Source organism: Hesperophylax consimilis, chromosome 20, assembly GCF_061612785.1.
Source record: "Hesperophylax consimilis isolate HC1 chromosome 20, BYU_Hcon_1.0, whole genome shotgun sequence".
Classification (NCBI taxonomy): Eukaryota; Metazoa; Arthropoda; class Insecta; order Trichoptera; family Limnephilidae; genus Hesperophylax; species Hesperophylax consimilis.
Genome location: NC_142855.1, coordinates 13670062 through 13691197, shown reverse-complemented (window position 1 = coordinate 13691197; position 21136 = coordinate 13670062). Strand labels below are relative to the sequence as shown.

At 34.9% G+C, this 21136-nt stretch overlaps 2 protein-coding genes and 1 long non-coding RNA gene across 3 annotated transcripts in view; 1 reads left to right on the top strand and 2 right to left on the bottom strand.

Annotated features, from left to right (window-relative positions):
* The first annotated feature begins 91 nt into the window (after window positions 1–91).
* Window positions 92–6632, top strand: LOC149414129 (uncharacterized). Its single transcript, XM_089644012.1, has 5 exons — window positions 92–233; window positions 969–1131; window positions 1588–3009; window positions 3263–3502; window positions 4977–6632. The coding sequence occupies exons 2-5, from the start codon at window positions 1002–1004 to the stop codon at window positions 5984–5986; spliced, it is 2802 nt and encodes a 933-aa protein (XP_089500138.1). The 5' UTR covers window positions 92–233; window positions 969–1001; the 3' UTR covers window positions 5987–6632.
* Window positions 6633–6955: 323 nt separating this feature from the next.
* On the bottom strand, window positions 6956–12114 carry LOC149414128 (uncharacterized). The gene is made up of 3 exons (XR_016304089.1): window positions 11971–12114; window positions 11442–11754; window positions 6956–9718 (listed from the first exon to the last, which is right to left on the bottom strand). It is a non-coding gene; the product is annotated as an uncharacterized LOC149414128 (long non-coding RNA).
* Window positions 12115–15178: 3064 nt separating this feature from the next.
* LOC149414127 (trypsin-1-like) overlaps window positions 15179–21136 on the bottom strand; it is a 41436-nt gene continuing 35478 nt past the window's right edge. Inside the window, exon 9 of the mRNA XM_089644014.1 lies at window positions 15179–19276. Coding sequence (XP_089500140.1) covers window positions 19097–19276 — 180 coding nt within the window. The 3' untranslated portion in view covers window positions 15179–19096. The remainder of the gene's footprint in view (window positions 19277–21136) is intronic.

Below are 21136 nucleotides of genomic sequence, written 5' to 3'. Positions count from 1 at the left end.
AGTTTCCCGTGAAACCAGAGATATAGCCATAAAAGAATACCGCTTTTGTCTATGGCGGGGGTGATTAACTTCATCTATGACTTTATCTGTCAACGTCATCGCCCGACATGTAGAGCGCGATGAATCTTGCTGATATATTTAATAAAATACCACGTTTGAGTGAAGTAATGTGGTTTAAACATACAACCAACACTTTCGCAGAAGTATAAACCAAATCTTTTATTAATTTAAAGGTGATTTAATGCTAAAATTCTTATTTAAAAAATATGTAGAGACATGAACTTTATATATTTTTACTTTTCTTGGTATACTTTTACATTTGCCCCTTAATTGTGGAGATTATGTTAATTTATTAAAGAACTAAGCAAATTTATTTATATTTTACGCGATTGTTATAAATTTATAGTTAATATGTTCGAGACCAATGACACAGTGATTAGGATTGCGTCTCGGAGAAGCCATCATTTCTGCAGCGGATGGTTCAATTAATATTGAGTCAAATTATTATTAGTTATTGCACTTAATATTTGCCATATACTGCTACTGCTTCTATAGTAGATTACAATGTATTTTCAACTGATTGTTGTAATATCGTCATCAATAACAATTTCATCACATGATTATGACCTTGGGACCTACTTATGATCCTACTAGGAAATGGAATAAAATACGTTATAATATCCAGAAATTTGCTCTTGAATTCTAGATGCGTGTAAAATATGTTTAAAAAAACATGAAATAATAAAGCACGTATGATAAGTCCAGTTCGTTTTATCGGGATAAATTTTTGGGTTATGTCATGTTGCGCTTCCTTCTTTAGCCAAAGTTTCGGACAGCGTTACAGTGTCCATCAACAGGATACATGATTAGATTCAGGCCTCGGAAAATTCCAGACCTTATTAGGCCTAGGTGACTGTTACTGCTCGGTCGTATATACATGTATAGTTAATTAATGTTCGCATTTTTAGGAAACGAAGGACGTTTAGCAAGATTTCCATACGATGGAACATATTAAATTGGAACAACAGGATGCGGAGAGCTACAGCTATCCGAAAGGTAGAAAAACCAGGTCTTCAGTAGTAAGAAAACGTGTATTGAAAAGAGAAGTGACTAAAAATACCCTGGCTGTTGGTGAGTTTAAAATAGTACCACAAATGAGATTTCCGTAAAATTTGAATTTGCTTTAAACTAACAGGTGCAACAGAGTATCTCTTCTCTAAAACAGAGATTTCAAGGATCCGTATTATGTGTTACTCATAACATTTTCACATATTGATTCCACAGAATTTCTGTAATAATGAATTTAATGTGTTACGCTTGCTCCCCCTCTCGGCGAGATAACCTAGTGGAAGATTGACAAACTTGCCTCGCCATTGTGCTGGTCAGTTTTTCCGATCAAAGGAAACGGGGCGAACCGTCACCATGGATGTAGTAGTAGTCACCACACAACCAATCATAATCAAAGCAACAACAACGCCAATACGAGAGTGGAGAGGATTTTCGCCGAGATTTTAGAGCAGGCATTATAACTGAAATTCGAAGTATTTAAATTAATGTTAATGAAATCTATAAAACAATTTTTTCTAGCTAAAAGCAGGATAAAAAGCGAAAGCTCAGAGGATTCCTCTTCAAGCGAAGAGAGTTCCAGATCCCTGGATTTAGGAGAAGCGTCGACTTCTGGTGGCGGCAATGCTGGCAAACTCAACTTAACTTGCTTAGAATGTTCTAAAACGTTCCCTAATAAATTAAGTATCGAAATGCATCTGAAGCTACACAAAAGGGATAAGAAATACGACTGCAAAGTTTGCGGCGAAATGTTCAGCCTAAGAACAAGTCTTCATCGCCACATGAAAACTCACTTAACAGAGGGCGATGTTTACTGCGAATTTTGCTCCAAATCATTTGATAAAAACTACAAGTTACTTCAGCACAAAAGGCGACACCACGAAGAGAAGAAATATTCTTGCGAGATATGCAGTAGGATGTATAGCGAAAAGGGTATTCTTGCAAGGCATATGAGAGTGTCTCACACCGCCCGACTCAATGTTAAGAAAGAAAAGATCTTTCATTGTAAAGAATGCTCGAAATCGTTTTCACAACGCTCGCATTTAAACCGCCACACCAAAATAACACACAGAGGCGAGAAATGCTTTCTTTGTGAATATTGTTCAAAAACCTTCGCGGAGAAGTGTAATTTATCCATGCATATGATAAGGATACACAGTGATAAGAATCCTGGTCATATCAATGATGGTAGAACAGCGGAACAGCGTGAAAAATCTAATCTTGGACCAATGGGTGCTAAGCGATTGATAGAAAGGCGTTTTGTTTGCCAATTCTGTTATAAGAAGTTTGTCTGCAAGAATAGTTTGGAAATCCATACAAGAACACATACTGGCGAGAAACCCTTTTCGTGTGAAGTTTGCGGCAAGAGTTTTAGACAGAAAAGTCAATTTCAAATTCACAGTCGAACTCATACTGGCGAAAAACCGTTCAGCTGTCCAATTTGCTTCAAAAGATTTAACACGAGCACCGAATCAAACGGCCACATGGTCAGTCACACCAAGGAGAAAGCCTTCTTGTGTGAATACTGCTCTAAAGCATTTGGAACGCAAGGCAACTTGCACAAACACAAGAAAATCTATCACAAAGATAAATATCTCGCAGCGAAAGAAGCGATGGAACAAAAGCGACTTGAATTAATCGCTTTCCGTAGCCAAGAAAACATCGTTAAACCTGCTCAAGTGTTTTCTTGTACAGACTGTTCCGAAGTATTTAGCCAGGAGTCTGACTTGTTTATCCACGCAGAGGCCCATATTATAAGTAAAGCACGTTTAATGAATGATTTACTTGTTTCGGGGCATAGAACAAACGATGATTCAACTATGAAAACAGAAATATTTGATGCTGTCACAGAAAAAAGAGAGAAACACGCTTCCACCAATCATTCCGACGATTTCATCCCAATTATAAAGAAGGAAGATATTCCAGAGATTACCTTGCCATATAGTGAGTATCCCTTCAGATATAAACTTTTATTTTTGATATTATGACTCTTTCCGTAGTCGTCATTATCAAGTTGATAACTCCACAGCCGACCACTCATGTGTGAACTGGAGGCCCTGTTCTCCATCTTATTTTGGTTTATCTATTGCATGAGCAAATATTATGTATGTGGTGAGGTGTAATGCTCGATGCAATTACACAGTCGAACCATCGATGTTACCCTTTTTATTCATTAATTTGTTGTTCCTTTTATTAGATCCAATAAACGCAGATGAAGGCAATGCTTTTGATGACGTGGATATGAAAAACGATGACGATTCAGATGAGGAAATAAAACTTCCCACTCCTCCACCGTCGCGATTGTCTAGAAAACGAAACTCCGTTACGAAAACTGAAGATAGCAGCAATTTCGTCAGAATCAGCGATCCTGCAATTAAAAAGGAAATATCTAAAAGTAAAAACGATTTAAAGGAAAACAATTCCCCCGTGCTTGATGGTGAGTTGTTAGTTCTTATTATTATTGATACTAAGATGGTCTGAGTAGCTCCCGTTAGTTAGCACTCAGGCCAAAAACCTATTGTGATATCTCCGAGGGTATATCGGAATCAAATGATTATGAAATGTATCTTATAGGTCGGAATGGATTATTTTAAATTAAAATGTTATTATATAACATTTATTTTAATATCAACGGTATATAATACACCATATACAGTAAATTATAAACAGTGACATCAGAAAATATATAATTAACAGAAACTCTAGATGGATATAAAAAGTTAGAGATACAAGTACATGCAAAACTTATAGGTAGTCTAGGTTACATTAGTATTGATTGAATAGATAGATTTTTTTTTTAAATTTTTTTTTTATTAAATAATTAATCAATTTACAGAGTATAATCAATAATGTTTACAAAGATTTTTTTTTTTACTTTTTTTGTTTACCCAATTTGTAGAGAAATATTCTCGGGTCAAACTGGGGAGCTAGTCTATGTGTTTAAATATATAGATAATAATATGTACAGTTACAAAATGGAAAAAAATGTTTTCAAAAATACTGTAAAATACTACAAAATATTGTACAATAAGAAAATTACAAATAATTATAGCAACAGAATATCAACAAAAATCAACGAAAAATCAACAAAAATATAAGCAACAGAATGTATCTGAAAAAATTATACATGATATATATATATATATTTTTTTTATATTAACTCCACACAGGAGGCCCTGAAGAAAATAATTTCCCTCAGGGCCTATGTCATCTTTGGGGATGCTGTGTGGAGGGTCTTTTTGTGGAGAGGAAGGAGTGAACATGGGTCTTGAAGAGTCCCATGTTGTAGGAGGGAGGAAACACAGAGGCCGGCAGTTCGTTCCACAGCCGAGCTGTTGAACTTAAGAACGAATCGTAGAAGCGACCCGTTCTCATGTGACAAATGTCAACCGACATAATATAATATATTACAATAGCTAAAATGTATGCATTTATATTCAGGTTTTGGTTGAAAGTAGGTAAGTGCCAATCAAGCTGTTGGTTCACCTTATTGACCCAAGTTTCCTCATTTCCCCCAGGCAGTTCATTTTATATACATATTTATTTGAATTTTTACGTAAGTATGAGTAGACTTACATTTTATTTGTCATGATATAAAAGATATGAAATTAAAGCCTTTTTGTACCTAGCTTCTGTGCAGTTAAACAGATCCGCTACATCTGCGAACCTATTACTAATTTCATGTAATCTAGGTACAAGCGAGTGTTTGAAATGTTCAGTCTTAGAATTGTTACAATTAAACAGGGTTTTAGAACGAGTAGCTCTTATGGGTACATGAAATTCAATGAGGTTAATTAAATCAAGGCTGTCTACACAACCATTTACAATTTTGAACATAAATATTAAGTCGGATATAATTCTTCGATCTGAGAGTTTTAATAAATTTAATTTTTAACATTCTATTTTTGTAGGTAATGATAAGAAAATGAGGAACGCAGTGAGCAGTGACTCATCCAGGAGTGCAAAAGAAACCTCATCCTCGTGTTCGGATACATTCGATTTCTCTGAATTGTCTTGTACAGAATGTTTGAAAACCTTCAAGTCTCGGATGGCCTTTGTGTCACATGTAAAGATCCACGCCAAGGGTAAAATATACGATTGCAAAGTGTGCAAAGTAACATATACCATCAAAAGCGCCTTCGACCTGCATATGAAAAGTCACGTCGACAAAGGCTGTTTCGCTTGTAACCAATGTTCGAAAACATTCGACAGGCAAACATACTTAACAAGACATGAAAAGAACCACGGAGAGAAGAATTTTGCTTGCGACAAATGCCCGAAAACGTTCTGCGAGAATAATCTATTAAAAAAACACATGAAAACTCATATCGCTGTTAAAAAAGAGAAAACGTTTCACTGTAAAGAATGCACAAAATCATTCATACAACACTGCCACTTGGTACGTCACGTAAAAATCATCCACAAAAACGAGAAGCACTTTCTCTGTGAATACTGCTCAAAGGCATTTTTCGATGTTACTTCTTTATCCATCCACATGGTTGGTGTGCATAAAGACATTTCTATCCCCGCAAGCGAGGAGATTAAAAAGATTACAAAAAGGAAGATATTGAACAAGGATCGGTTTGGTTGTAGTGAGTGTTTTAAAAGGTTTCCGACGAGAACAATTTTAGCGAATCACACTAGGACCCACACTGGCGAGAAACCCTTTTCTTGCGAAGTTTGCGGTAAAAGGTTCACACAGAAAGGTCAATTGTTAGTTCACACCAGGATCCACACAGGTGAAAAAAAGTATAGCTGCCATGTTTGCTTTAAAAGGTTCAAAACGAACGCCGAGTTGGAAAGCCACTCCAGAACCCATACTGGAGAGAAACCATTTGTATGTGAGTATTGCTCCCGCGCGTTTCCCAAGCCCTCCAACCTTCTGCGGCACAAGAAAAATAGGGTTTGTAGGAAAACGTAGACACATGACTAATGGTTGTAAATTTGAGTCGGGAGGTTGCGGTTTCCACGTCGCTTCACAAACACCTTGAATTTGAATTTTTCTTTACAAGACAAATATCACTTAATTATAATATTTGGTAGAAAAGAAATTAGTCTTAACCTCGGTGTCTGCAAGAGATTTTTAAAAAGCACAGTCTTAAAAACTACCCCTTTCTCATGCACAATACCAATACATTCAGTGGGTTGATTATCAAGTTAATGGACCGAACAAAAATAGTCCACAATTGATGATCTTTAACAAATACGATGCATGGGAAAGTGGGATGAAGAAAAATGTTAATAGTGGAGACGAGAGATAATATATTATGTGATTACATAGGAATATGTATTTATGTTAATTTATTAATAACGAACAAATTATATTTTGTTCGTATGGTGGAATACAAAAGATCAGATTAGTGAATTTCTCTAAATCTGGAGTTGCGATGTAAGCAGTTTCGTGGTTGTTTATCTCCGGTCACTATTTGTAAAAGACTAGCAATTACTTAAGTAAGCTAATCAGGGATGTAGAAAAAGTGTGCATTTCAGAATGAAGCAATTGAACACATGATTATAGTACCTATGTGCTAAATTTAAAATAATAATATATATATTTACTCGTGTATATACATATTACATAAAAAGGATTATCGAATAAATATACCACACTACAATTACAATTTTTCCAATAGATGTAGTGTCCCTAGAAGTGGTGCAATTTTTTTTTGCTATTTGTGATCTCTAAATAGTATAAAATGAAGTCGCTATCCGCGTCTGTCTGTTTGTGCGCTTACTTAGACCTACTAAACTACCCAAAGGATTTTGATAAGACTTTCACTATCATTTAGATAATTAATTCACTACATTGCTAACGCTGGCTAAACCTTATGAGATATTTGGGAATTTGGTAGTGAGACAATGAAAGATAGGTTGTGATGTTACAGCGTTTATTTTGAGTGAGTCAGTGGCGCAGTTGTGAAATGATTCCGGACCAATGACGATGATACCAGGTGTAAGCGGCGGTGGAGTGGTCGAGCTGGTAAAGTCAGTGGCTCGACACTGTGTTGGTGGAGACCGGACTTGAGGATGTGTTCAGCACTGGGGATGACGTGGAGTCTTCCGGGTAGTCCATCGTGAAACAGAATAGTCGAAGGTATCATGGACTTGGTCGGCAGAAGCAGATGTCGAGGCGCGTGAGGAGTGCAGGCCAGGGCGCTGATGTAATCCTGCTCTTCTAAGGGTTAAATTACCTCGCACAAGGAGTAAATCTTAGGTTAAAACCAGTTTTGTATTAAAAATGTAACGATAAAATTCCAATTGTGGATTCATCTGCAGACGCATTTTGTGTAAAAATTGGACGAAACAAATTTCGAGTTTAGGGTGTAGTTTTAATTAAAGTTGTGACCTCGCACAAGGAGTAAATATTAGGTTAAAACCAGTTTTGTATTCAAAATATAACGATAAAATTCCAATAGGCCACTTGCATCATATTTTTTAATTTTTTTTCCGGGTTAAGGAAAATATTCTAAGACATTCTGTATTATTATTATTTTTTTAATCGTATTTTTGAAACCCTGGGGATTTTTTGAAAATTTCAATCCGAAAAATCAGACCTTTTTTTATAAACCGGAAAGACGGGACATAATTTTATAGGTGAGAAAAAACAATGATTACATAGCCGAAAATCATTTAAAAAAAGAACGTTTTCCACACGAATGACACAGCAGAATAACGAGGCATACCAAAAATATTACATCTCATAAATATTTTTTTCCTTGATCCATCTTATTGATCATAAATCATTATAATGTACAACGTCTATATTAATAAATCCAATGTAATATACTTGTACTTGTAAATTATAATAATAATAAGAATATTATAAAATTTGATTTTGATAAAATCAGCACCATAACCATTATACCTCTAAAACACGTACCGACATCTAAATTGTACGGGGTTCTCTTCACACCTGTCAAAAATTCAAACCAAATGAAAAGTTCGCAGAGAACAAACAATAAATCTAGTGAACGAATTCAAAAATTCGCCTGAAATCAAAGTGATGCCATATAAAAAAATTAAATCAGTGTGGAATTTTACAAAATTAATAGGAACATTTTCAGTAGACGGGACATTTTCATGTAGTGACGACACGAGCCCAAATAATGGATTTATTTATTTAAAAAAAATGTACATTTCTACAAAATTTTACTAACATTTTCGTAATCTTAGTAAAAAGATCTATCCACACGATTTTTTCCAAGTCGTTATGAAATCCATGCAAGTGGCCTATTGTGGATTCATCTCCAGACGCATTTAAAATAAATAGTGTTCGAAGTGCAGTAATAAAATCCAGGATGCAGGCCGTGTTCTGCAAAAATCAGAAGAAACCGTTTTCATGTGCTGGGTGTAGTTTTAATCAAAGCACAGAGATTCAATCTTTAGTTAAAAGCAGTTCTGTCTTCCTAATGATTGTGTTTAAATTCCAGTTGCGGATTAAATGTTGATGCATTTCGAAGGAAACCGTTTGCATGTTCCGGGAGGAGTTTAAATTCTAGTTAAACATCTATGCTGTAAAATTCTGAGGAAAGCCATTTGTTTGCGCGTAACGATTATTTAAGCTCGCTAAACTCTTATATTTTAAACCAGTATTGTGTTTTGTACGTACCTTTAAATACAATTTGCGGACTCATCTGTAGAAGCAACTCAAGGAAACCATTCTCGCGTTCTGAGTGCAGTTATAAATTTCTAGTAGTAGACTCATTTGTGAATACGATGTTTGGTGTGATGACTTACTTGTTAAAATGATGTTATACAAATAGATCGATACTACACACCTCCAAATGGCCCCCGATAGCGAAAAAAATCCCTACTGGTTGTAACCAGGTCTGCAGTATTTATAAATATATATATATTTTTTCTGAGTCTAAAAAAATGACCTTTTACAAAAATATGAAGTAAACTCTTCCCTTATTTGATTTGCTTCCAAATTTGTTTCGGGTGGAATTTGTTGTATAGGTCTAATTGCGCAAGTTTCATTTGTTCTTTGTCTCCACGAACCAGGTTGAGTCAAAATTCCGTTTTCGTCATAAAAATCTATAGTACAAGTTAATTTAGACGTTTCACTCCTCATCAGAAAATTGTACAATAACACGCACGTCATTGTTACTAAAGTCGCTTTATCAGCATCTATAATCATCGGTTTTTTAAAGACTCTAAATATAGAAGTCAATGCCCCGAAAGTGTTTTCAACCACAGCACGAGATTTTGATAGTCTTAGATTGAAATTGCATTTCGATGCTTCAATCACATCTTCGCCTAGAAAAGGTTTCATAACAAAAGTACTGAGAGCGAATGCTTCGTCACCCAGAAAAACGTACGGAACTTCTGAGTCAAATCCTGGAAGTTTACAAGGTGTTGGTAAGTTAAGATTATTTGAACAAATTTTATTCCATAACAAATAATTATAGAATACTCCTCCTTCACCAATTCTCCCCTGACTTTCAATGTCAGCGTAAATAAAACGACAATTACTGTCGATTAACGTAAGGAGAACAATGTTCATTGTCTCTTTGTAGTCGCAAAGTTTAGACGCGCTATAGGCAGGACATTGCAAGGCTATATATTTTCCGTCGATTGCGCCGGCAGCGTGCGGAAAGTTTTTGCTGAATCCCTCTTCTATCTTTAGCCACTCCTGTGCAGTTGATGGCAGCTGCAAAAATATAATATCAATGAAAATAATGTGTAATAATAATAATAATATTTGGATGATTTGTATATCGCCGTTTTTGTGCAAAATCACCTCAAGGGCGCTACAATAAAGTAAATCATTTTAAAGAGACCTTTGCCTGTGTAGTGATATATATTGGTTGTGTAGTGCATTTGGCTATTTGCTGGGTAAGAGAGGAGACTGCGGGCGGGTGTCAAACAAAACTTTTCAAAAAATGTTGATGATATGCACAAATAAATTCAGCAGTATCAGTTTTAAAATGATTTTCATGTTCATTTGCACCTTTTTCAGAGAGGTACATGTATGCCTCCTTTCAATATCACCCTGACAAAAGAGCAATAAATTCGCAATAGAAATGGTGCTTGAAATAGTCGTATTTAGTGACCAGATACTTCTAAACCTTACTTTTCCGTATCTCCTTCCTTTCCCCACTCCCTGCAACCTCATAACATCGGGGATGCAACAGTTACAGTTCTTGTATGGTATTTAGATAAAAATGTATTTCTTGTATGGTATTTAGATTTTCGTTACGTTAATAATATACATATAAGGAAATTATATAATAAATACGGTAGATTCCGTTACAAATAAAAAATATCATGAATAAACAATTATACATTATACTAACAGTAACCAAAAAAAAGATTTATTACACGCGCGGTAGTGTACTGCAAATCAAACAACTCTACGTTGACGAATGTCGGCGGACGGCGAACAGTCGGCGTGGACTCGTCTATAATTCGTTTCCAGAAACACGTTTTGAATGTCTTCAAGTCGGAATTTATCCTAATTAAACGGAATAATGTCTCAGATAACCGAAGAATATTAGTATTAGTTTTTTTTTTGGTTTCTGTTCTTTGAGTTTTGTCCCAATTAACCGGCTGTCCCGATAAATGGGAGTTCAAATTAAGCGCAATCGACTGTATTTATAATATAAATAAGTTAAACAATGTTAAACTGTATTCAAACAATTAACTAGAATCAAACTAAGTTGGGGAAAGCAACGCCAGAAGCTGTGCATGGAGAGGGCCGGGCATGCAAATAACAATGGCATCGTCGAAGCCATGGATTACCAACCTGAATACGACAAAGCGAAGACGATAAAGGAGTCTGCCCACATAACCGGAGAATACCATGACCGTGCTACGACCGAGCCAAGAATTACGGGAAAGGAACAAAGCAACCGCAAGCAGAGTTTCGCGCCGTTTGCGGTTGCTTCGAACCTTTGCTCTGCCATAGCACGGTCATGGTATGCTCCTGTTTTTTGTGCAGACTCCTTAAGATGAGAGAAGAAAATAATAGTATGATTGATACAGTAATCCCAGAGAGAGAGAACGTACGTACGTCATCGACGATCGTCATCTTTCTTCTCACACGTCTTGCATGAAAATGGCAGAAAATACTTGACTGACGTGACGTACGACCCCTCTGAGACTTAAAACTAACATCTAAGTGACGCTATAGAACTAATAGCCACCATAACCTGGGTCCAAACTTTTAAATTTTAATTGGTTAAGATGTCAAAGACTCACCTGATAAATGTTGGATATCTCAAACACAAAATTAACAAAGACATTATCTACTGGAGACAGATACTCAGAACTTCTACAAAACAACACAATTTAATAAAATTGTACTTAATAATGCAATTTTGGTTAAATAATAAAAATGTCTAATGATTACGTAATTTTTCAACAACACATACCTTTATTTCATCTTTTAATGCTTCATTAATAGCTGCACACACCTCAGGTACAATTCTCGATATCAGCTGGTTGGAAACTTTGAACATCAAATGAAGACTTCTATAAGTATCCCCAGTAGCCAAGAACCTCAAAGCAATGGAGAGACGCACTCTAGCTGGAATAGATTTCCTCAAGTGGGTATCCTTCTTGGAAATGATTGGTGCAATTCTACCCAATAAATATCCAAAGTCCTGCGATGACATGCCACATAAGTTTTCGAATTCGACAGATGGATCACGCAAAAGCTGTGAAAACTGTTTTACCGTAGGCCTCCTGCAACAACAAAAGATTGCAATCTGATTGGAGACCAATTACAAGTTTAAAACGTGCTAAATGTAAGCAATGCATCTGTGAGATACTGTGTCCGCTTCAACTATGGTCACAATAACCATAGATGAATCAGACAACTTCAACCAACTTCAACTGCCTCGAATGACGAAAATTTGGAAGAAAAACAAGTACTTAGCAAATAAAACTGTTAGAACTCACGTTGTCCCATTTCGAATGGTTGTTTTTACACGCCGCCTTTTTGTTTTCCAATGTTTTTGACCTTTATTTGGGTTATTGTAATAAATATACAGAAACTTATAATATGAATATGTGCACAAAGCGAGAGCGGCGGCTAACTCAACGGCAGCCATTTTGAACAAAACATCATTATGATCATTAATCACAACGGTGCAGTGTTGCCATGTTGTAAAAAACAGAAGCGGTTGCCAGATGTGATCTTTTTCATGGATTAGGGATGAAGAGAAAGCTTGTTTATGTTTAATAGGAATAAGCGGTAAGAAAGCCGTCAAGCCCTAGGATGTTATGTTATGTTATGATATGTTTATGTTATGTTCATAGTATGTTTGTGTTATGTTTTTCTTTATGTTTTATAATCACATTTGTTTACTCCCAAATGCTGTGTTTGTTTATAAGATTGCCCATTTCATAATTCTATTTTTAAAAAACGCTACTAATTTTAGAAAAATCTTTGGTTTAATAACGAAAAGCGCCCACTTATATTGTACACAGGTTCCTATTTTTATAATTTTGTGATAATCTACTGTTACCAGCTGTGTACCGTTTATTTTAAGTTTGTTATGTTTATGTTATGTTATGCTTATGTTATGTTATATTTATGTTATGTTATGTTTATGTTACGTTTATGTTATGTTTGGTTTATTTATGTTACTTTATGTTATGTTATGTTGTTTTATCAATGTTGTTTTGTCAATCATGTCAATTTTATCCTGTAATTTGTTGTATTTATTAATAAGAAAAATGTTGTAATGTATGGCCAAGATCACTCTTAATGGGTGAAAGCCAAAATAAAGAATAAAAAAAAAAAAAAAAAAAAAGCCCTAGGATGTAGAAGTTGGCAGAGGGGAAACTTGTGTATCCGTTTATAATAGATGGCAATAATCTGTTATTTTTTTCCATAATCGAAAGATGGTCTAACTTTATCTATCACGGTTACGAATTACAGAAAGCTAAGATATATACTGAGATTAATGTATTTTCGATCGATACTCTATGGCAGTGTTTCCCAGCCTTCTTTATGCCATGCCCCACCGTAGTCTTTTTAAAAGTCAGATGCCCCACGGGCATCTTTTTTAATTAAACAGCAGGTAAATTTTCAAATCATATTGTAATATGTTTGTAAACATATGAAACCCTAATGAAATTAAATAAAACCTATTATAATACATATATTATAACTGAAATTAAATTTCTGTAACTATCCATGTTCGCAGAAGTTAGGCTTAATGGGAAAAAATTGCATTCATACTAAGGAAAAACCATTCTCATGTTCTTACTGTAACTATTCATATTCACAAAAGATAAATTTAATCACTCACATTTGCATTCACACTAAGGATTAACCATTTTCATGTTCTTACTGAGATAATTCATGTTCACAGAAGTCACGTTTAATGAGACACAATAGCACTCATGCTTAAGAAAAACCATTCTTACTGTAATTATTACACACATTATCACTCATATTTAGGAGAAACCATTATCATATTCTAAGTGTAGGTAACTATTAATGTTTACAAAAGTCAAGCTTAAGAAAACACATTCTCATATTCTTACTGCAATCATGGATGTTCACGGATATCCGGATAGCTTATTGTTACAAATTCGCACTCATGCATAGGAGAAATCATGCATCATGTTCTTTTTGTAATCATATATTTTATTTTAGGAAAATTAACAGTTACTTGGTTGTTTAATACATGTGCAATTTACTTTACTGAGAAACCAATTATAGATTTCCTCGTTATACTTATACATTGTGTATTACACAATTAAGCAGTATATTGTCTACATCCTGCACAGTTTCTGTCTTTTTAGATACTTATTGAAATTGCAACGGGTTTCATTATAATATATTAAGTAAAATTTGGCGTATATTTCAATTTGTACATTTCAGACATTTTTTTGTATCACAGACGAGTATTCCCCTTTGGTGTATAAGAAGTTATGAAGTTGTTTTTATGATAGTGTAAGAAATGATTGTCGAAGGACCTTGGATGATTGAGCAATGACCACTGCACATAAGACAATATTTGTTGTACGGATAAAGGAAGGACTCACCATTAGGAAAGGGCACTCGTTTCTTCCCGTCTTTTCTCCTCACAACAATGTCACTTAACACGGAGCGGCTTGCACAATATCGGCGCGAATTATAATGTCTTAGAGGCAAGGGAGATGAGATCTCGCGCGGATGCAGTTTATTGTGAGCGGTTCGGGTTATTGCAACATACTGATTGATTACCAAAGGGCACATAAATTAGCAGGAATGGAAAGGAAGGTAGGACAAAGGACAATAATACTATCTCAGTACAGTGGTCGCAGGTATGTGTGTATGTGTGCATGAGATGTATGTATAAATTAATATCTATTGCGCATTGGCGCAACCACCCTTTATATGTAGAATGCCTACTTGTCTCATCTCTGAAGCGATTTACGCTTTCTTATTAAAACTGCTTATGTTTTACACATGCCTAGTTTATCAATACCTAATACTGTTGTTTAAACTATTTTTTGATACGTTATTATTATGAGATTTAGACGCTACCATTTTGTAAATTTAAAGTTCCTACGAAATTCCTGTTTTTATGTAACTATATATGGAATGCTCCATGTATATATTGATCAGATATGTGCTTTATTTCAAATAAATCCATTTCAAATGGAAATGCAAAATGCAAAATAGGTATTTTCCATTTTGCATTTTAAATGCTTTTCTAAAATCCATTTTGCATTTTGCATTTTAAATGCTTTTCTCAATGCATTTTCCATTTTAAATGCTTTTTGGCAACATTCTTCCTACTATCTCCACTCATCTTTTTTTCATAAGCCCCAAATATCAGTCGGTCCTCAACCTCGCTATGAGAGATAATTTACATTTGTCAAGTTGCTCCCTGGTAGGAGCCCTGGCAATTGAGTGATACCATTACAAAAAATACTGATTCAAATACTGAACATGTGGCCATGACGCTGTAATATCAAATGATTTCTATGTTTTCAACATAGTTAACATGTCAACATTAGTCCCGCGCAAATTTTTTGTGGTTTCATAATCTGTAGTCGTGGTTTTTTTGGATTTAACATCATGTAATATGTTTGTTCTACATTGATGTCCATTATTAAATCACAAAATTGTTTAAAAATTCTATAATTATTTTAATTTTTTGTCATAGGGATCTGTACCGGCTAAAATTCTTTTGTATGACGAGTTTGGCGCGGATTTCAACTCGCACAAAGTTGGAATATGTATCGTATTTTTCGGTGGCGCGGGTTTTGAAGGCGAAATTTTAATAGCGTGCTATCTATAATGTGCTTATATTATTATAAAACAAGTTTGTTTTATTTTCTCATCTTTTTAATGGGGGTTCGCCGCACAAACGCACTTTAGAGAAAACCGCCACTGGTTACACCCATGTTATGTTTATGGTAGGTTTATGTTTATTTGTTTTTGTTTTTGAATCTTTATTTAGATGTACGCAAATTTTTTCATACATCTAGTAGGAATATATAAAAAATACAAAAAAATAACAATTACATTTTAAGAGACAAAGATAAATACACAAAATTATATTATATAAGATATCTAGGTGACTAAAATAATATTGGTGAGTTCAACAATCAAAAATTATTTTTTACATATAAAGCACATGTCCTACGAAAAGGGCTTGGGGCTTCCTTTATGACATTTGGTAGGTTATTATAAAGTTTTTGCCCTTTATAAAACGCGCTGTTTTGTGTGCATGAAAGTTTAGTTTTGGGAAGCCTAAAATCTCTGCGTCTTCTCGTAGGATAATTGTGAACATTTTCATGATATGTTCATGTTATGTTATGATATGTTTATGTTATGTTCATGGTATGTTTGTGTTATGTTTGTGTTATGCTATGTTTTATAATCACATTTGTTTACTCCCATATGTTGTGTTTGTTTATAAGATTGCCAATTTCATAATTCTGTTTAAAAAAACGCTACTAATTTTAGAAAAATCTTTGGTTAAATAACGAAAAGCGCCCACTTATATTGTACGCAGGTTCCTATTTTTATAATTTTGTGATAATCTACTGTTACCAGCTCTGTACCGTTTATGTTATGTTTATGTTATGTTTATGTTTATGTTTATGTTTATGTTATGTTATGTTATGTTATGTTTATGTTATGTTTATGTTGTGTTATGTTTATGTTATGTTTGGTTTATTTATGTTACGTTATGTTATGTTATGTAATCAATTTTATCCTGTAATTTGTTGTATTTATTAATAAGAATAATGTTGTAATGTATGGCCAAGATCACTCTTAATGGGTGAAAGCCAATATAAAGAATAATAAAAATAAAAAATTCTCTATCTGCAAGTTAAAACACAAGAGAGGTCATAAGGTTTTTTGTGAGTCCTACAAACTACAGTGAACTATTGATAGGTTTGTGATATTGGTTATTTACACATCTTAGTATTTATTTAGTTAAAAGAATAAGATCAATATCAGAGAGTGAACTCTATCAAAGGATGTAGGCCGACATTTGGGGGTACAGAATCATTTTTTAAAGGAATAGTTCAAGTGTAGCTTAATAAGAAACTGAAACCAACAATCTAGTGTAGGTATATTGTCAGACTGACGAGTTTAACTGTCTTTTAGGCACCATTTGACTTAACTATTCCCTATATCCATCTGATGAATGTCGACACTTGGTGTACATTGTTGCTTGTCGGATGAACTACGAGTAAACTAGTCCCAGAGAGAAGTTATACGTGACGTCATCATTCTCTTCTATCTTTTTTGTTTTCATACAAGACATGTGAGAAGGAAGAGAACGATTGTCAATGACGTGCGTACGAGCCCTTATATATGAACAGAGCGATATAGGTCGACACTTGGGTGTGAATTATTACAGATTATTGTATAAGATTTTAAATGTGGAAAGAGAATAAATTATTCTATTATGTACAGGAATAAAATTTATGGCATAAGGTAATTTTCAAGGGAAAAGTTGAATTAGAAGTTGTGTCCGATGCGCTAGAGTTTCGCCACGTATTAAATATCACTGGGCCAGAGGATACAATTTATCCACGTTATGATGGTTGACATTATGTACATTGTCAGATAAGCTCATTGGATAATTTTGGATCATTAAAGATCATTGGAACAGTGGATTAAAACCAGAGATGTGCAAAATGGGTACCCAAAACCATTTGAAATGCAAAATGGAAATGGGTCAAAACTTTTCCATTTGAAAATGCAAAATGCAAAATGGGTTTTAGAAAAGCATTTCAAATGCAAAATGCAAAATACCTATTTTCAAAATGCATTGAAAATGCAAAATGGTTTCTCAGGTCAAACAATTAAAATAATTATAGAATTTTTAAACAATTTTGTCATTTAATAATGGACATCAATGTAGAACAAACATATTACATGATGGTAAATCCAAAAACACCACGACCATAAATCAACTACAGATTATGAAACCACAAAAAATTTGCGCGGGACTAATGTTGCCATCGTAAAAACATAGAAACTGCTATCTAACATTTAATACTACAGCGTCATGGCCACATGTTCAGTACCTATTTGAATCGGTATTTTTTGTCACGGTATCACTCAATTGCCAGGGCTCCTACCAGGGAGCAACTTGACAAATGTAAATTATCTCTCATAGCGAGGTTGAGGACCGACTGATATTTGGGGCTTATGAAAAAAAGATGAGTGGAGATAGTAGGAAGAATGTTGCAAAAAAGCATTTAAAATGGAAAATGCATTGAGAAAAGCATTTAAAATGCAAAATGGAAAATACCCATTTTGCATTTTGCATTTCCATTTGAAATGGATTTATTTGAAATAAAACACATCTCTGATTAAAACCTATTGCTACAAGAGACCTTATATACAGGGCATACGAGTAAAAGTCGACATTTGGGTGTGTTTTCTTATAGAAGATTATTGAGGGTATAGATTTAAGATTTTCACGGCCAAAAGTATGAACGGGGTTACGACAGATTACGCTATAAGTTCAAAGTGTTTTATATAACTCCATATTGCTCACCATACAGACCTGCCACACCTACAACGATGATGTGCTATAAGTGTGGGCATGGCGACGATATGCGCTGTGATCTGATAGCCAGGCTATATTTGAAAATAATAATGCGACAGTAATTTACAGGTCAGAACAATTTACGCCATAATTACGTGGCTGTCATAATTTGGGCGTGGCATATATGTATTCTATGTTGAGGTGACACACTAATAATCTTTCTCAGGAGAGGGGGTCAGATCAATTGAGGCATGTATTTAAGGCTTTGTATAGGCTACCCCCTTCTTTAACCAATGTTTCGTATAAAAATGCTGTCCGAATCGATGGCTAAAGAAGGAGGTAACGCAACACTGCTACAAGCAGATAATGCGGGTTTTTTGCTCCTAGTACCTACAGGCCATGCTGTAGAAACTGAACCGACAGTTACCTGTATTATAACTGTTTTCAGACTTGTTGGGGTTCAATACTAAAACCTGAAAATAGGTATCTTTAACGGTCAGTGCAGTGTCTAATGCGCGGCCTGTATTAATAAAGACTATCAATGGTTTCACCCATTTTAGTAAAGTTCCCTTAGTGAAATACCGCTCTTTTTTTAAATACCGGGCGACCCTTCCTGCCTCAAAAGTGAGTTGGCTGTCGGGCAAAAATGAACCAGACAGCTTTGGCGAATAAATATATAATAATTATAATATAAAGATGCAAAAGTCGGTCATTTTGAATACATGTAGGATAACGAAAGATTTTTTATATATTTATGTTGAGGGATCAGTAGGATTTATAGGCCCTGTTAGGAGTTCTACCGAGCCGAACCCTCTGATATGAAAATATCTGGAGTCGGTGAATTATTTTCCCATTTGATCTCTGGTAGGTTGACGTGTTGTTCTTGTATTGTTTTGTATTTATTTTGCTTATATAATGCACTTGCATAGTGTTGATTGACTAGATGATCATTTGTGGAAAAGTGTGTGGAAGGGTTTAGTTTTTCCTATGGGGAAGATTTAACCCGGACATAAAATCGGAAAAAATATATATTAAAAAAGTAGCTAAGAATATGAAGCTGCGGTTTAAAGTCCATTAGGCCAGACGATATCTTCTATCCAGCGTATGAAAGCCGACACGCGTGTGAACATGGCGGGGTGGCCGGGATTGCCGCACGACTTCCCGGTAGAGGTGACGGCCAATACCAGGTAGGTACACTCCACGGCTGCGTCGTTGTAGATCTGCAGGGGGCCGCCAGAATCGCCCTAGAAGAACAATAAAAGTTCTCATGTTGTGTATAATAAAGTATAAAATACTAGTAGTTCTGCGAACACTTCGAATGCAAAAAAAATAACTTTCTAATTTTACAATATTTCCAAAGAAAAGTCATAACTCAATGACAATTATTTTTCCGAATTTTCTTCAGGCAGCTAGGTACCATAACACCGAAAAATTGTGAATAATAATGTCTAAATAAAGACGACTATTTCATATATAAAAAATACTATTTACTGAACTATCAAAACAACATATAAAATACCAAACGGAACGTTCAAACAAATTTGCAGGCAGACGAAATGCAAAACGGTTGAGTTTAAATTAGACTTCGCTATGCTTATTCAATAATAATAATAATAATAATTGGATGATTTGTACAGAGCCATTTTTGAAAAAAATCATCTCAAGGATGCTGTGTGAGTTATTGTAACATTTTCACATTTCACACATTTTTAAAAATAATTTCAAATAATGACTATTTTTTAAAAATATATTTAAACACGAAAGTGTGTGAGATGGTCTCCGAACCAATGAATATTTCCCTGGGAGTACCACAAGGGTCTGCTCTCAGACCTATTTATTTTATAATGCGTGTTTTTCATAAAAAGCATGTTTTTACAACAGATGGCACTGTTTTAAAAAAAAAACATGTTTTTACCTGCCACAGTTGACATATATAATATAGGTATACAAAAACACACTCATATTCGAATGCATCATATTTGTGTCAAAATTTAAAAGCAATCGTTAAATTTTAATCGTTTAACGTTAATCGTAAAAGCAAAAAATTACATTCACATACGATCAGCCATCAATATGACGGTTGCGGTCGTTATAGGTATGGACCAGTACCCGGTCGTTGTAGTGAAGGGAATACTTAATTTCTCCACCCCAACTTAACAATTAATTTAAACACATCATATATGTTCACCCATTATTTTTTAATGTTAAGTTAGTAAATATTTTGACCTGAGGAAGGAACGGTTGTTCCGAAATCTGTCGGCGTTAATAAAAAAAATATAGTGGTTTAAGTAAAGTGACATTGTTTCATTTATTTGTAAATTACAAGCTGACTTGTACAAGCTGTTGCTTGAATTTTCTCTACTTTCTCTAAATTTAATATGCATGTATTATAAATATAAACCTTCCGGAAGAAATTATTTGAATGATGGTGAAAACCCTATCAAAATTCGTTGCATAGTTAAAAAGAACTAAGCGCACAAACAGACAGATGCTAGGAACATAACAGATAGATGACAGGTTCTTGGTAGTGTGACAATGAAATATAATGATGGTGTTGTATCACAGTGTTTATTTTAAGTCAGTATAATTGCGCAGTTGAGTGTTGGTTCTTGTCCGATGACGATGATATCAGGTGTAGACGACGATGGCAGAGATGGAGTCGTGGAGACCAGCCTCGTGGCTGCGATCAGCACTGATGAAGACGTGGGGTCTTCCGGGTATTCCAGACTGGTCTGCAGATGAGCGGAAGATGCTGACCGGCGAAGATGCCACGGGGCCGAGGCGCAGACTAACGTTATGCCAAGTCGGACTTGTTGACTGGAATGATGTGAAATGATGATGTAATTAGGTCCTCCACTGCTTATATAGCTGTTGATTCCTTTGTTCTTGTCTGCCACTGGTTGGAGTAGCGTCTGGACGTTGAACCCGCAGGATAGCTGACTCGGTTCATTGTATAAACGTTTGTGTTTTAGTGGGTCTTTGATATTCTTCAATAAAAGTCATTCAGATTGAATAGATAAGGCTTTATTCAATGTGATACCAGTTTGACATTTTTAGATGTTGCGTCGCCGGCTGTCGGTAAGAGAGAGCTAGTTCTTCAGACC

Excerpts from the sequence above, each read along its gene's own strand:
- LOC149414129 (XM_089644012.1), top strand. The coding sequence starts at position 1,002 with ATGGAACATATTAAATTGGAACAACAGGATGCGGAGAGCTACAGCTAT. Across the intron at positions 1,132-1,587 it reads TAAAAATACCCTGGCTGTTG|CTAAAAGCAGGATAAAAAGC; the intron begins GTGAGTTTAAAA and ends AATTTTTTCTAG. Across the intron at positions 3,010-3,262 it reads AGAGATTACCTTGCCATATA|ATCCAATAAACGCAGATGAA; the intron begins GTGAGTATCCCT and ends TCCTTTTATTAG.